At 33.6% G+C, this 15288-nt stretch overlaps 1 protein-coding gene across 4 annotated transcripts in view; it reads right to left on the bottom strand.

The window, feature by feature from the left end:
* Nucleotides 1-15288, bottom strand: part of LOC114339115 (uncharacterized) — a 63440-nt gene that overhangs the window by 35135 nt on the left and 13017 nt on the right. For all 4 annotated transcript variants that reach the window (XM_050641516.1, XM_050641515.1, XM_050641514.1 and 1 more), the window contains exons 3-6: nt 7363-7481; nt 7074-7258; nt 6750-6847; nt 6581-6694 (exon numbers count right to left, since the gene is read on the bottom strand). In XM_050641516.1, the coding sequence (XP_050497473.1) occupies nt 6581-6694; nt 6750-6847; nt 7074-7258; nt 7363-7481 (516 nt within the window). The remainder of the gene's footprint in view (nt 1-6580; nt 6695-6749; nt 6848-7073; nt 7259-7362; nt 7482-15288) is intronic.

Below are 15288 nucleotides of genomic sequence, written 5' to 3'. Positions count from 1 at the left end.
CATGAATTTTAATTTTAAGAGTGTTAATTGATGAAGAATACTTTACTTTAAACCGGAGATTTTTTTACTCTTTTCCAAACTTCACTCATTGGAGTAGAACTGTTTATTTCAGAGACGTATTTTGACCATGAGGCTCTTTTTGATGTTTTTATGATTAATTGGGCTCTGGCTTTTAGGCGCTTGAATTCAATTTTGTTTTCTTGAGTTTTGTGCCGCTTAAACCTATTTCGAGCTTTTTTACTTTGTCGTATTGCTTCTTCGCAATCTTTATTCCACCATGGTACTGGATGATGATTTTATATATATTTTTTTTTTGTTTTTGGAGTGTTCGGCACTTTTTAGTATTGTCATTAAAATCGGTGATTGTTCTATCGATATCACAGTAGTTAATTTCACAGCTTTCTATGGAATTATCAATATATGTTGAGAAACTCACCCAATCAGCCTTCTCGGTTTTCCATTTTGATACAAATGAGTCTTGTATTTCCGGTAGAATATTAATATTGCAGATTTTTATGGGGTGATGGTTGCTACCATAGGTGAACGACAGCACTTCCCAGGATAAGGATGGAGTTAAAATTGGATCACAGAGACTTAAGTCAATTGCTGATGATTCTCCCGATGCTGAGTTAAACCTAGTAGACGTTCCATCATTAAGACAATTTAAATTCAGGTTATGTAATAAGTTTTCTATTATTCTTCCCATCAAACTTGTGTTAGAAGATCCCCATATCAAGAGTCCATTAAAGTCACATACGACTATACGTGGTTTTGGAATTTGGTCTATAAGGTGTAGCAAGTCTGTGTAACTTACCTGTGAGTTGGGAGGAATGTAGATATTACATATGTAAAAAGACATGGAGGATTCAATTTTGATGACTATCGCTTCTAAATTGCTTACTACGGGAAATAAATCTGCGTCAAGGGATTTTTCTACTAATGTAATAACACCACCACTAGCATGGTTAAAAAGCATCCTGTCCTTACGGAAGCATGTGTAATGTGTAGTGTTTGGGACTGTATTTCTGTTGGGGTTTTTAAATTGGTCTCTTGCAGACAGATTATGTCTGGACAGTTTTCGGCAATAATAATCTGTAACATAGCTAAGCGATGGAAATATCCATCAATATTCCAGTGTATTATTGAGTTGAATGTAAAAAAAAAGAAAATAACAATGGATAGAAACCAGCTGCTGCTCTATGATGACTGTGATGCATCACTTTCTAATCCGGAGCCCACCTCTTCAAAATGAGCAAGTATATTTTTATTGAAGTTAGCCTTGTTTTTATTGATCTTTCTTTTAAGTAGGGACGGATTTCCTTTAACATGTCACTGAGACCTCTCAAATCAGAAGTGAAGTCATTGATTGAGATTATGGGGTTCGATAAACCAACTATGTTTTCTAGGAGGAAGACTAATTGATCACTGTTCAGCAGAAATGGTGGTTCGTGATTATCGATGAAGGTTTTGGCAGGATGTATCATGAAGAAAATGGGTACATTCGAATACGTTTCTTCAAGTTTAGATGTTTTTGGCTTCTTTGGAGTTCCTGTAGATTTTGATACTGCAAATGGGTTTTCTTGAAGTGCATTGTCGGTTTCTGGAGAGGCGACTTCACTTAAAGAGCGTTTTAAATGAGTTTCTTTGTTTTCGGTTTCTTCTTTATTTACGTTTGGTAATTTTGACTCAGTATGTTCTGAAAAGGTACTTTGGTGTGACGATGTGGTTGGAACTTGATTAGATTGGGACGTTTCAAGTTGGTTAGTCGTACTTGTAAGGGTTTGCGTAGGAATCGATGCTGTTGCTGTTTGTGCAGTCGAATCAGTTACAGTTGTATGATTTGAAGTTGTAGAGCTTAGTGGAGTTTGTTGTGTCGTAGATATATTTGTAGATTTGGTGCAGACTGCTGCCATGTATCCTGGTTTTTTGCATTTGAAGCAGACGTTTCCATCTTGAGAAAAGAATATTGTGTAGTTTGTGTTTTCGAATGTTATTTTTTTTATTAGAAAAAGAAGTCACATCCACCAAAAGGTTATTAGCGACGGAACAAAATATAAATAACAAAAGTAAACACCTACATATTGTACAAAATGTTTATGGATCTTAGATAATTAACTATATTGTCACAGGAACAGTTTTAACCTAGAGCCTCTGGTAGAGCGTTTGGGAGATTGTAACACTGTCTTTCTTGGTCATATTTACTACAAATTATTAAAAAGTGTTCGACTGTTAATCGGACGTTACACTGATCACATATAGGAGGATTATTCTTTGTGAAAAGGTAAGAGTACGTTAACCTGGTATGTCCTAGACGTAAACGCGCAACCGCAATTTGTTCTCGTCTATTGCGCGACGATGGAAACCACTGAGACACATTATTTTTGATTTTATTCAGCTTAGAATTACTTTGAGACCACTCATTTCGTCACAAACACAACACTTTATTTTTAAAATAAGCTTTTAAGTCACTGGAAACACACTTGTCTATCGGCTCCGAAAAATCACTTAAAATTGCCTCTCGTGCAGTCCTGTCAGCTTCTTCATTTCCTGTTATTCCGACGTGTGAGGGAACCCATAAAAATTGGACGCTTCTTCCATGTTCATGAGCTTGGGAAAGCTGGTATTTTAGCAACTTTTCAAAAGGATGTTTCGGAAAAATGTATTTTAATGAGTTTAGAGAGCTAAGGGAATCTGTTATGATCAGGGCTTTTGTGAGTGTAGGCTCGTTAAGAAGTTTCACAGCACGGTATATGGCGTATAGTTCAGCTGAATATGTGCTACACGCTGGGGGTAAACTAAAAAGAAGATTGTTTTCTGAAGAAACGATTGATGCCCCCACTCCGTCTTCGGATTTAGATGCATTTGTGTAGATTTTATGGTAGTCGGGGTACTTATTTATGACGGCCTCGAACTTGGACCGAATCAGAGAATGGTGTGTATTAGATTTATCGAAATACTCCAGAGATGCATCACAGGTTGGTAAATCAATCAGCCAAGGCTCGGGGTATTTAATATCCGAGGAGAAAACCTCCGGAAAATTAATGTTTAGGTTTTAAAGTATGGATTTAATTCTTTCGTAATATGGTTTTTTAGTATAGCGAATATTAAAGAATTGACGACATTGAGGAAATATTTTTACGTTTAATAGATACCACTAGGTCATCAGCTTATAAACGAGCCTGCAAGGGTGCTTGAATTTTTTTGATGATGTCATTTATTGCTACCAGAAATAGTGTTGGACTGAGTATGGATCCTTGGGGTGTACCATTTTCCAAACTATAAATATTTGAAAAGATATTATTTATTTTTACTTGAAAAGATCTGTTATTTAAAAAGTTTTGGATGAAAGCAAGGCAGTGACCTTGAATATTCCATTTATGAAGTTGTCTCAAAATGTTGTACTTCCAAGCTTTATTAAATGCACGTCGTTCTAAATCAAAAAATATAGCAACACATTTTTGGTTTGTAGCAAGAGCTTCATGTATTTCACTTTCCAAGTCTAAAATGTCTGTGGTTGACCGATCTTTTCTAAAGCCATTTTGCTCGGAGATTAAGAAATTAAAATTTTCTAAAACCCATGAGAGCCTGGAGTTAACAATATTTTCTAGTAATTTGCAGGTTGTCGATGTCAGAGATATGGGTCGATATGATTCTGGGTCAATTTTTTATTTTTATTAGTTTTTAGGAGAGGAATGACTATTGCATTTGACCAAATAGCTGGCCATTGGTGGTGAAGCCAAATTCTGTTGAATATGTTTAAGAGATACGTTATGGGATGAAGCAGGGAGATGTTTCAGAAATGCTGAAGGAATATCATCAGGCCAGGACTAGAGTCCTTCAAGTTAAGAATAGATGAGTTTATCTCTTGAAAAGAGATGGGATGGTTTAATGAATTACTTTGTGCTTCAAACGGATAAATGGGATTTTGTTCGGCGAATTCTTTGGCTTTGAGAAAATTGGCGGTATACTGTTGATTCGATGAGTGGCCTTGATAGATTCTTCCAAAAATGTTTGCAATATCGCTGCTCGATGTTATGAAATTATTATTTTCTTTTAGCCCCGTGAAATTGTGTGAAGTGTGTAAACCAGATATTTTGGTGTACCAGAGAGGGGGGTACTGCTATTAATTTCCGATACGTATTTGTTCCATGAAAATTGTTTAGCAGTTTTGACAGTTAGCTGTGCCCTTGCTTTTGGCATTTTGAATTTGAATTTATTTTCGGATGTTTTGTTTTTTTGTATCGGTTTAGGGCTGATTTATTTTCACGGATTGCTGTAGCACAACGGTCATTCCACCACGGTACAGGACATCGGCCTTTAACAGATTTAGATTTACCAATAAATTTGTGGGCGGTGCTTAAGATAAGTTGATTAAACTGCTCTACATTCGAGTTAACATCGTCTGTTCAGAACTTACTTGTATGTCACAAAGAAGGTAAACATTGCAAATCGGTACTAAACTGGTAGATGTGATTCTGATAGCAACGGCCATTTCTTGGTCATGGAGATTTGTAGGTGTAGGTGATATGCCCGGATTTGATAATGGATAACTTGATGACTGCTGAGTGTTTGGTACCTTGTGTAATATACTTGTTGGAGCTGTTTGATTTGGTACTTAATTGTTTGACTCAATATGAGTTGATTCCGTTACTGAACTGTTATTGCATTGGGAAGATATATGTCCTGTATTTTTGCAAATAAAGCAGGTGAGTGTACCTTGTGACAAAATTATGCGGTAAGGTGTTTGGTCGAAATTTATTAGAATAGAATCTGGAATTGATGATGTTATAGGGCTTACATGAACTTGCCTCCTAAAGCTCAATATGTGACTATATTCGGGAAGAGTCAAGCTAATTTTCAGAAATGTTATTGGGGAAATAAGCTTTAAACCGATATTCTGTAATTCTTCAACTAATACTTGATGAGGAATTGACGGGCAGACACCAGACAAGACTAGTCTTTCTGCTAGAGAGATAAGTCTCCGTGCTGTTACAACTTCGCCGAGTACTTCTATAGAGCCATATTGTGTCATGAAATTATCTACTACGGTTTTGTTTGCCAAATACATGCAGATTCTATTATGAGATAATCTAGATGAAAAAAATAATATTTTTTGGGTTGATGATTGTGCCCAAAGGAATAAGATAATCCTGCAGTTTAGCATTATCGATACAACTAAATACAATTGCTTGGGTCTTACTCGGAAATGAATGTGAAGCGGCTGATGCATAACTGTGTGTGATATTCGAACGTTGATTTACTGGACTGGTTAGATCGGAAGGTGTGTTTACATTGTGTGAAGTCATTTTAAGCTGCGGTGGCGAAAGCTTCAGTCCGACTCTGGTAAGTGACAAACCAACCGCATGCTAGCTAACCTCACAAAATGATTGTACGGTGGTGTATATTTATTATTTGACTTTTTGTTTTCACAATAATAAAATAATAATTACGTATAGATGACTTACGTAGTAGTACCTAGTAGATAAACACTTTAATTTTAAAAAAACTATTTAATAATACCACTTGTTTTTATTAAAAACTAGGAGTACAATATCAGTACAACTTAACCATACCTTGCCAGGGCCGGTCTCCCTCGAATGTTATTGTTATGGTGCTTGGGATGGTTACATTGTGACTTGCCGTCGAAAGTGTAGGATATGTACTCGGGAAGATTTGCGCCGATTTTTAGAAATGTTATGGGAGATACAAGATGTAGACCGATTTTTAGCAATTCTTTTTCAAGAACATGGTGTGGAATGGTCGGGCATACATTTGATATGACAATTCGTTCGGCAGGTGTTATAAGTCGTCTAGCCTTTAAAAGTTCTCCTTGAATAGTGATTTGGCAATAGTTATCTAAAAACTCATCTAGGATATTTTTATTCACAAGGTACATGCAAACAAATACATACAAAGGTTGTTGGAAAGGAGGGAGGCGAAAATGATATTTTTAGGTTGAATAATGTTACCAAGAGGGATTAGGTAGTCATGAAGTGGAGTATTTTCGATTGCACTAAAATCTAGTGCCTGTTCTTTTGAAGGAAATTTTAATTGATTTGTCCCTGCTGAGTAGCTTTTCGGTGAATTTATGTCGTGTTGAGATTGTTGATCCATGCTTGCTTCGGTGGAGATCATTTTAGAAGAACAGGTATCACCCGCAAGAATGAGTGCGGCCCTGTCCCCCTATTGGTAACCGACTCCAATTCTTGCCAGTATAAAGCGCAATAAAATTGAAAATGTTGCTAGTATATACAATTGTATATTATAATACAATAAAAATATTTATTGTTTCAAATAATTACTTGAACAGTATATCACTTACTGCGTTTTTACTTGTATGTACCACTTTCACAAAAACTTAACTTATATTTAAATAAACTTTTATTTATATTGACTTAATGAACGATAAATTATCTGCTAATTGCTTTTTGATAAATACCTAGCTCGTATTCGATACGTGTTAACGGTTCGAATGTTCAAACTAGAAACTGATGGGAAGCCAAGAGCAAATTTGTGGTACGGGTGGGAGAGGAAGTGCTAGGAAAACCATCTATGTAGTAAAGGGCCCTCTTTTACTTACTCTTGTTCAGTCCGCTCCATCCAAAAGTTAGTGGTCAGAACTTCTTTATGATTAAAAATCATAACTTCTTCTATAAAGTATGTTCCGCTTCCCACTGCCAGACTATGATCGTCACTATAAAATATAATTTTTATTACTTCATTGCTATAACTGTTAAGTTTGTACTCACTTAATTTTTTTAATTCGGTTTTGTAACATAGTGCTTAAATTTTGTAAGTTTTCTAAGAATTCAAACATGGCAGGAGAATCACCAGGGCTTTCTCTGGTCTATAACAAAGTTCGCATGAATTAGGTATGTGCAACAGAGATCAAAAATATGATTCAATCTTTTTTAGTAACTTGTTATTGAATTATGTTAGCAGTAAATAAATAATAGCTTAAATTTCTATTAACATCACCCATTTCCGAATATATACACCCTTCTATTACTCTCAGCAATAGCAAAGATGTGATCATATTGATAGTTATCTCTTAATTGAACGAACCATCTTACCTTTAAAACTTGCTTGATTTTCTGTTGGACATAATCAGTCTCCAAAAAATATCTTATGAATACACATGCGTTAAAATGTTTCCAACCCATCTTATAATTTCTATAGATGAGTACTTTAATATCAGCAAATACGTCTCTTATTTTGTCGGCGGCTCTCAACATGGCATAATAGTAATGACACAGTGCTGAAAACAAAAAATTCATTCAACCTTTGCGAATACCAAATGTCGTAAAACTGTTCTGCTGATTTTATAGAATTAAGATATTGTTAAAAATATAAGACACTTACTAGTAATAATATAGGTTTGTCCTACTTCCTTAGTGTAATTAAATTGTGCAAAAATGCAATATTCCCTTAATAAAGCCAATACCCTTAAATACAGTTGACTCTCGTCTTCTTGGATCAAACTATACAAAAAAAAAACATTTAAGAGACATAAAGTTACATCATTTCATTATTTTTGACTAAAATTTTAAGTTTACTATTCCAATTGTATCCAATATACCAGTCATTATCAAAATACAAAATATTAATATAATAGAATAAAATATAAAATGTCAATAAAATCATTTTTCAAGTTAAATTGTGGCTTTCCCAATTATAATAGTAAATTACATAAATGTCGCAATGTATTAAATTAATCATAACATCCGCATTGCTGTAATTGCTCTTAATTTTATTAATTTGCTGTTTAAATCAGCAGAATGTACAAATCTCTACATTTTCACTTCCTTTTCTATTGCTCTTTTTGCAGCTGGCTTTACCATTACTATCATACTTCTCTTTGGTCTCTCCTGTCTTTCTGTATGCTGCTTGACTTAGCATTTTGGGAGTTTAACCCTTTTGGGCACGGGCAAATAACACTTTAGTATATTATCAGCCTCAAGTGAACGACGTCTTTCGAGTCATCCGCAGTGAAAGGGTTATTTGTTAATTTTTACATATACATACATACATATTCCTATTTGACATGAGAAATAAAAGACTATATTTATATTTAAAATTCAAATTAAAATAAAAAATTTCATATTTCTCAACCACGAGCATATACATTTTGAACACCCTGTATAAGACAAATTTTGTAAAAATAGTTATAGCTAGTTTTTAAGAAAGTGTTTTCGCAGAATTGTTTACTAGCCCCATGAACAATGCATTTTCAGTAAGCAATTAGGGTGCTGGTTTAAGAAAGTGTTCTTTGAACTGTTTATCAAAACCACGGACAATATATTTTATTAAACAAAAGAATAGGTCGTTAAGTTTTTCAAGATATGCGGGTAGGTAATTCATTAGCCGCACGGTACATAATAGATAGTTAAAATATACCTGTGTATTAGATTCTTAAACATAGATAAAAATATGATTAGTGTAGAAAATAGAGTTAAAATAGTCGGAATATTATTTTTTCTTGGAAATCCATAAAGACATGTTTAGAAAAAGGAAAGAGTTTTGTGGTAAATACGACATGATTGAAAGTTGTTTTGATTGGTTGGAAAATCAATTCTGGAGGGGAACAATTTGGAAGGATGAGAATGAATGAGGAGAGTGAGTCAGTCTGTTTTGTTGGATCGAAAGGAAGAGTCCAGTTTTGAGGGTAGTGTATAAAAAAAGTAAAACGCCGGTTGGTTTTTTGGAAAAGTTACAAGTATCATATCATGGAACGAGTAATAGGCCAAGTCGAGAGATGATACAACTCCTTGAGTCTAAAGTATCCAGTGTTTGTTTAAGTGTTTCAAAAAGTTGGAATACTGCATCAGGAGAAAGCCGGGACGAGTACTGTACGAGGCATAATGAGGAAAGGGAGAACGAGTTTGCAGAGGAGCAGGGACATTTTTGGAAAACGTGGACAAGTTTCTTTGGATCGCAATACCAGCAAAGAAGGAAACGTGTGTTGTGTGAAGACATTGTCGAATCATCGGCAAAGGTCAGTTTTAATTTTTTTGTTGAGACATGAATGTATGGTTTTGCGTGTTAAATACCACAGTGCATATTGAACTACACATTTCACTAGTATAAAATCATCAAACCTCAATCAATTTTGTTACTTATAAATCATTATAGTTGTTTTTTTCTGTATACAATAATATTGATAAAATATTTTTTTTATATCAAAAAAAATTGAACAGGTAGAACATCCTGTATAGCAGAGGTAGAGATTCATAGTTAATTATTTAAAAAAACAAATTTGGAGACAAAAAGAAATAAGATTCCTATTTTCATAATTGTTAGATAAAATAAAGATAGAAGAATAAATAAAATTTGCAATATTAAACATTTATTTCCGTTTGATAAAATAAACGACTTTTATAATTTCTAATTGAAATTCATATGTGTATTATTTTATTCTCTTTTATCTATCCCTATTAGGAAGCCACTGAAAAATATTTTGAAGCCACGAAAATAAGTATTGATAGCATAATTTAGCCCTGAGATTTACAATTTATTTATGTTTGATTTGTTTGATTAATGAGATAATTAACTGATTAATTAATCAAAGTAGCTCACAATAACATGACACCCAACGTGGAAAGGCATTGAAAAATATTTCTGGTGGCAAATTTGAAAGGATAGAAAAAGAAAAGCCGGTAATTGAAAATTTATATGCCCGTGGTAAAAAGTGAGATATTTACATTTGATGACATAAAATTTTAGATCTCTTTAGGTACAAATTTCACATAACTGATTTTATTTGATTGATATTTACATTTGATATATTTATTGACAATTTATTACATTTGGGTGAGAAAAGTTTCGTCCTTGCAACATACTATTTAAGTTTCCTATGTGGCGGGAATAGTATTTCTTAAAAAAGAAATGTATGGGACAAGAAAACAAAGCAAAGAAAACAAAAAACAAGAAGAAAACTCAGACAAAGAAGAACATTTAGAACAGGAAGACATTTTAGATACAACAATCATGGCAACAGGAAAACAGGAATTATCAGAATTAGAAAAAATATTACAACTTATGCAAATACAATCACAAAAAATGGATAAAATGGATAAAAATCAACAGAAATCGAAACAAGCCATGAAAGAAACAAAGCGAGTAATGGAAGAAAACCAAAAAGAAACACAACAAAAAATGCAATAAAATCAGGAGGAAACAAAAAAAACAATAGAAGAAAACAACAAGAAAATAGAGGAACACATAAAAATAATTCTGGAGGAATTGGACACAGCGGGATTAAAATTAAACATTGAAAAATGTCAATGTCAAAAATGTCAAGGCCAACAAATTTGAAAACATTGAGAGGTTTTCTTGGCACGATTAATTATTTTAAAAAGCTAATTCCCGATTTGAGCCAAAAGGAAATTCCTCTAATAAAATTGCTGAAGAAAGGTATAAAATGGAATTGGAAAGAAGAACAGGAGGAAGCTTTCAAAATATTAAAACAAGAATTCGCAAAAGGAACGAAAATATATCACCCCATTTACAATCTACCTTTTATACTCTGAACTGATGCGTTCATACAAAAATTTGCAGGAGTTTTGTCTCAAATACAAAACGACCAAGAAGTGCCGATATGTTTTATATCTCGAGTGACTAAAACACATGAGAGAAAATATAGTGTAACAGAATTGGAGTTTGCCAGTGTACTATTTTGCGTAAACAAATTGAGGTTTTACTTATTGGGAGCGAAATTCATAATCGAAACGGATCATGCAGCTTTGGTACATATCATGAAGAATCGATTGGTGAATAATCGAATACATAGAGGCATTCTATTATTACAGGAGTATGATTTTGAATTCCGATATATCAAAGGAAAAGACAACATAATAGCCGACGCTCTAACACGGGACGAAGACACCGGAAAAAGGAAGCAATTACTCTACATGTGGGACTAAATATATTAACACAAGAAGAAGGTGTATATTCGTTAAATGAGATAAGGACAAACCAGGAAGACCTAGAGGAAAGAGAGGAAAGAAGAGCGGAGATAGAAAATAACATATTTTTTAAGAGAATAGACGGAAAGGAACTATATTTAGTGACACAGACATTGGCAGAAAAGATCATAAAGAAATTACATGAGAACAATGGACATATCGGTAGCAGAAAGGTTTGGCTCGTTTTTAGGGAAAATTACATCAGCCGACAAGATTACCGCATTGCAAAAGAAATTACCCAGAAGTGCGAAGTATGTCAAAAATATAAGAGAGTAGGAATTTCAAAAATGAAAATATTGCAAAAAATATTGTATCCCGGAACAAATTGGACATTGTAGCAATAGATATGTTAAGCGATCTAATTATGACCACTAAAAGGAACAAACATATTCTGGTGATGGTGGATGTGTTTTCAAAATACGTAAAATTATACAGTTGCCGCACCACAAAGAGGGAAGAAATATTAAGAAAAATCGACAATTTCATAGCCACAGTAGGAACACCAAGAAAGATTCTACTAGACAATGCAACGTATTTCCGAAATGATCGTTTCAAGGGACAACTTCGAGAACGTGGAATAGAGACAAATTTTGTCAACATTAGTCATCCCCAAAGTAATCCTTCGGAGCGAATTATACAGGAAGTGACGAAATTTCTTCGCATTGCAACGGATGGTCAACATCAACGCTGGGACAGGAAAATGGCGGAAATAGAAATGTATCTAAATACCATTCCGAGTACAGTAATAAAAGAGACCCCGGAATACATCGTGAAGGGTGTAATGCCGATAAGGCCATGGGAAGACCCAGAGCCACAAGAATATCAACAGGTAATTGAAACAGTACAGAGAAGATTGCGGCGAAGCAATGAGAAGTATATCCAAAGACAGGCTCATAATAGAAAACGAAGACCAGTGACTTTCCAAAGGGGTGAAAAAGTACTTGTGAGGGCGTTACGAGTATCAAATCTTCCTGGTGGCATTTGCGCAAAGTTAATGCCTGCTTTCGAAGGCCCGTACATCGTGAATAATAAAGATGGGATAAACAGTTATGAGTTGAAGCATATGGACTCGGAAAAGATCCGAGGAATTTATAATATTCACGATGTGTACAAATATCACGAATAAAAGGCGGAACTGCATAAAGTAGATAGTAAGTTAGGGTATAAGACATAGATTAAGAGAAGGCAATATACAGGGAGATTGTTTTGCCTCGAGAAAAATTAGTTGAAGATGCAGATAATTTTTATGGAATACAAAGGCGGGGATTTATTATATTCCTATTTGACATGAGAAATAAAAGACTATGTTTATATTTAAAATTCAACTTAAAATAAAAATTTTCATATTTCTCAACCACGAGCATATAAATTTTGAACACCCTGTATAAGACAAATTTTGTAAAAATAGTTATAGCTAGTTTTTAAGAAAGTGTTTTCGCAGAATTGTTTACTAGCCCCATGAACAATGCATTTTCAGTAAGCAATTAGGGTCCATTAGGGCAACCACTAGGCCCATGAGGCACCTGCCTCGGGCCCACATTTTAAAGGGGCTAGGAAAGATCACTAAAAAAATAATTTATTGCAATAACAAAATAAATTTTAAAAATTCTTTCGTTTAATTTATGTAAAATCGCATTGGACCAATCAAGCGAAGATTCAAGCCAAAAACGGATGACGTCAGTTGAAGCAAATGATTTATTAGGGAAAATGAATACCGACGTTATAGTTTATTCTTATGACAACGATTTGGAATAAAATTTTGGACCGCAGTAATGCAACCAGTAAAAGTTAAAATAGTGTAAGAACTTTACAATAGTATAATCAAATATGTATACTTACAGAAAACAAGACAAAAATTTTCAGAAATTCGAAATGAAGCTAAAAAAATATAGCCGATAAGCGTTTCGTATATAAAGATGAGCTTTCCTGAGGACGGAAAACAATTTTTTGATGAAAATTCAAGAGTTCTCGAAATGATTTTTTAAATATTTAAAATAAATTGTTAAAACTTTTAAAATAAAAAGTTTTTTGCCTATTTGTGATATTTTAATTAAGCAACTATCTATACGAAAAGATGCTTTTAATTCTGTAAACGATATTTTTAATATCTTGTTCACAGACAATTGTGAAACAGTACACTTGTAGGTAAACTATTACCGAATATTATAAGAACGATATCGATGTTGATGATTTAGTTGAAGAAGTGGCACATTTTAAAGAACTTTGCACCAGGACCACATCTAATATCTTACAAAATCCACAAAGTATGATGACCTTTTTGATTGAAAATAACATCATAATATTGACGTTTACACATGTAGAAACGTTGCTTACAATTTATTTAATTTAACTATACCTACCCATTAGCAATAGAAACGCTTTCAGGTTAAAGATCTTTCTCGGTACTGAAAAGAGTAAAGTGAAATTCTCTAAATCGACACAAAGTCTGTCGTCTTTGGCTATTTTAAATATAGAAAATGATATACCTACCTATTACAAAAAATTGATACAAATAGTGGTTGCTAAATTTGCAGTTACTAAAGCGTCATGGGGACCTATTAGGTTCTAAAGATTTGGGTCTAAAACCAAAAAAAGTTAAGTTTTTCATTTTAGTGGGGTTTTCAATTTTTTTATTTAACTTTCTATTTCCAACAATCGTTTTTTCCGATTATAGCGCCATCTATCCTGAATTCTAAAAAATGTCTCGAATAAAAGTTACTTATTTTTACGTTAGGAATCCAAATCTGCAATAAAAAATGGGGGTTCCTATTTCAGATTTTAAGGTAACTCCCCATAAGGAGGGGTCGTGTTTGGTGTCATTCGATAGATTTTTTAAAAATATTAAAAACGCATTTTTCAGTTTTTTTATCTGATGTTTATTTCGTCCATTTCGTTTCATTCGTTTATATTTAGAGGCCCGAAAATTGTATAGTGCCTCAGGCCTGATTTGAAGTAAAACAGGCTCTGTTCGTCCCCTATTAACTGTAGTAGTTGTGCACATTGGGTTATTTCAGGTTTCTTTGTTAATTATGTCGCTTGTAAATAGTTTTTGAATCTTTGTATGAAGAATTTCCAATTTTCATACAAGTTACCTGACATCTGCATCGAGTTTACTGCTGCCTTGAATTCCATTATGCTTCTTATATGTTTTTCTTAACGTATTCGGTTTGGTTTCGGTTTCGGCACCATTTAATGTAACACGTGGTAGGGTTCTTAGGTTAACTTTGGAGGAGAGGTTATAATGAAACAACTTGTATCGTGTCTAGATTCAGAATGGTTTTATTGTTTTATTTCCACTTCATTGTACTTGTCGCTGTCACGTCACTCTTACAATGTTACCAACTTGAGTGCGTTCCGAATACTACCTATTTACATACATCACACACAACGTCCCTAAAGAAGTTTTCACTTCAATAAATATACGCACACAATTTATTTCGCCGAAGAGATGACGGTCGCGAAATAAATCCTTTTTCCCCATCCAAAAATAGGTTTTACATTTATTTTAAATTTAAATACTTCTATACAATTTATGTATAAATACACATACCTAATATTATAGATACGTACAAAATTTATTTTGCCGAAGAGATGACGGTCGCGAAATAAATCTTTTTCCCCATCCTAAAATAGGTTTTACATTTATTTTAAATTTAAATATTTCTATACAATTTATGTATACATACACATAATATAGATACGAAAAAAATTTATTTCGCCGAAGAGATGACGGTCGCGATGACGGTCGCGAAATAAATCTTTTTTCCCCATCCTAAAATAGGTTTTACATTTATTTTAAATTTAAATACTTCTATACAATTTATATATACATACAAATAATATATAGCATAAGTGATGACGGTCGCAATGACGGTCGCGATGACGGTGGCGAATTCAATGCTTTTTCCCCTATCCAAAAATCGCAGAACGTCCCTAAAGAAGTTTTCACTTCAAAAATATGAAAGAAAACGAAGAAATTAAAAAAGAGAATGAGCAAGTTAAAAGAGATGTACGATATTTAACCAGTAGAGTTGAGTATTTAGAGAAATAAAGCAAAAAAGACAACGTGATTATAACCGGTGTTAAGATAGATACGCATGACATTTTAAAAGAGGTGATGGAAAACATGATTGAGAAGAGTATGAGTATACAGTTGAGTCCGGGAATCTTTACCCGTGCGTCATCATTTAAAGCATACGAAATAAGTCAATAATATGTCGGAAATTGAAATTTACTAAACGCAACAGCAAGTGACAGTAAGTGACTTGCTGTTGCGTTTAGTAAATTTCAATTTCCGACTTATTTCGTATGCTTTAAATGATGA

Source organism: Diabrotica virgifera, chromosome 10 (assembly GCF_917563875.1).
Source record: "Diabrotica virgifera virgifera chromosome 10, PGI_DIABVI_V3a".
Taxonomy (NCBI): domain Eukaryota; kingdom Metazoa; phylum Arthropoda; class Insecta; order Coleoptera; family Chrysomelidae; genus Diabrotica; species Diabrotica virgifera.
This window is presented reverse-complemented; position numbering and strand designations above follow the sequence as displayed.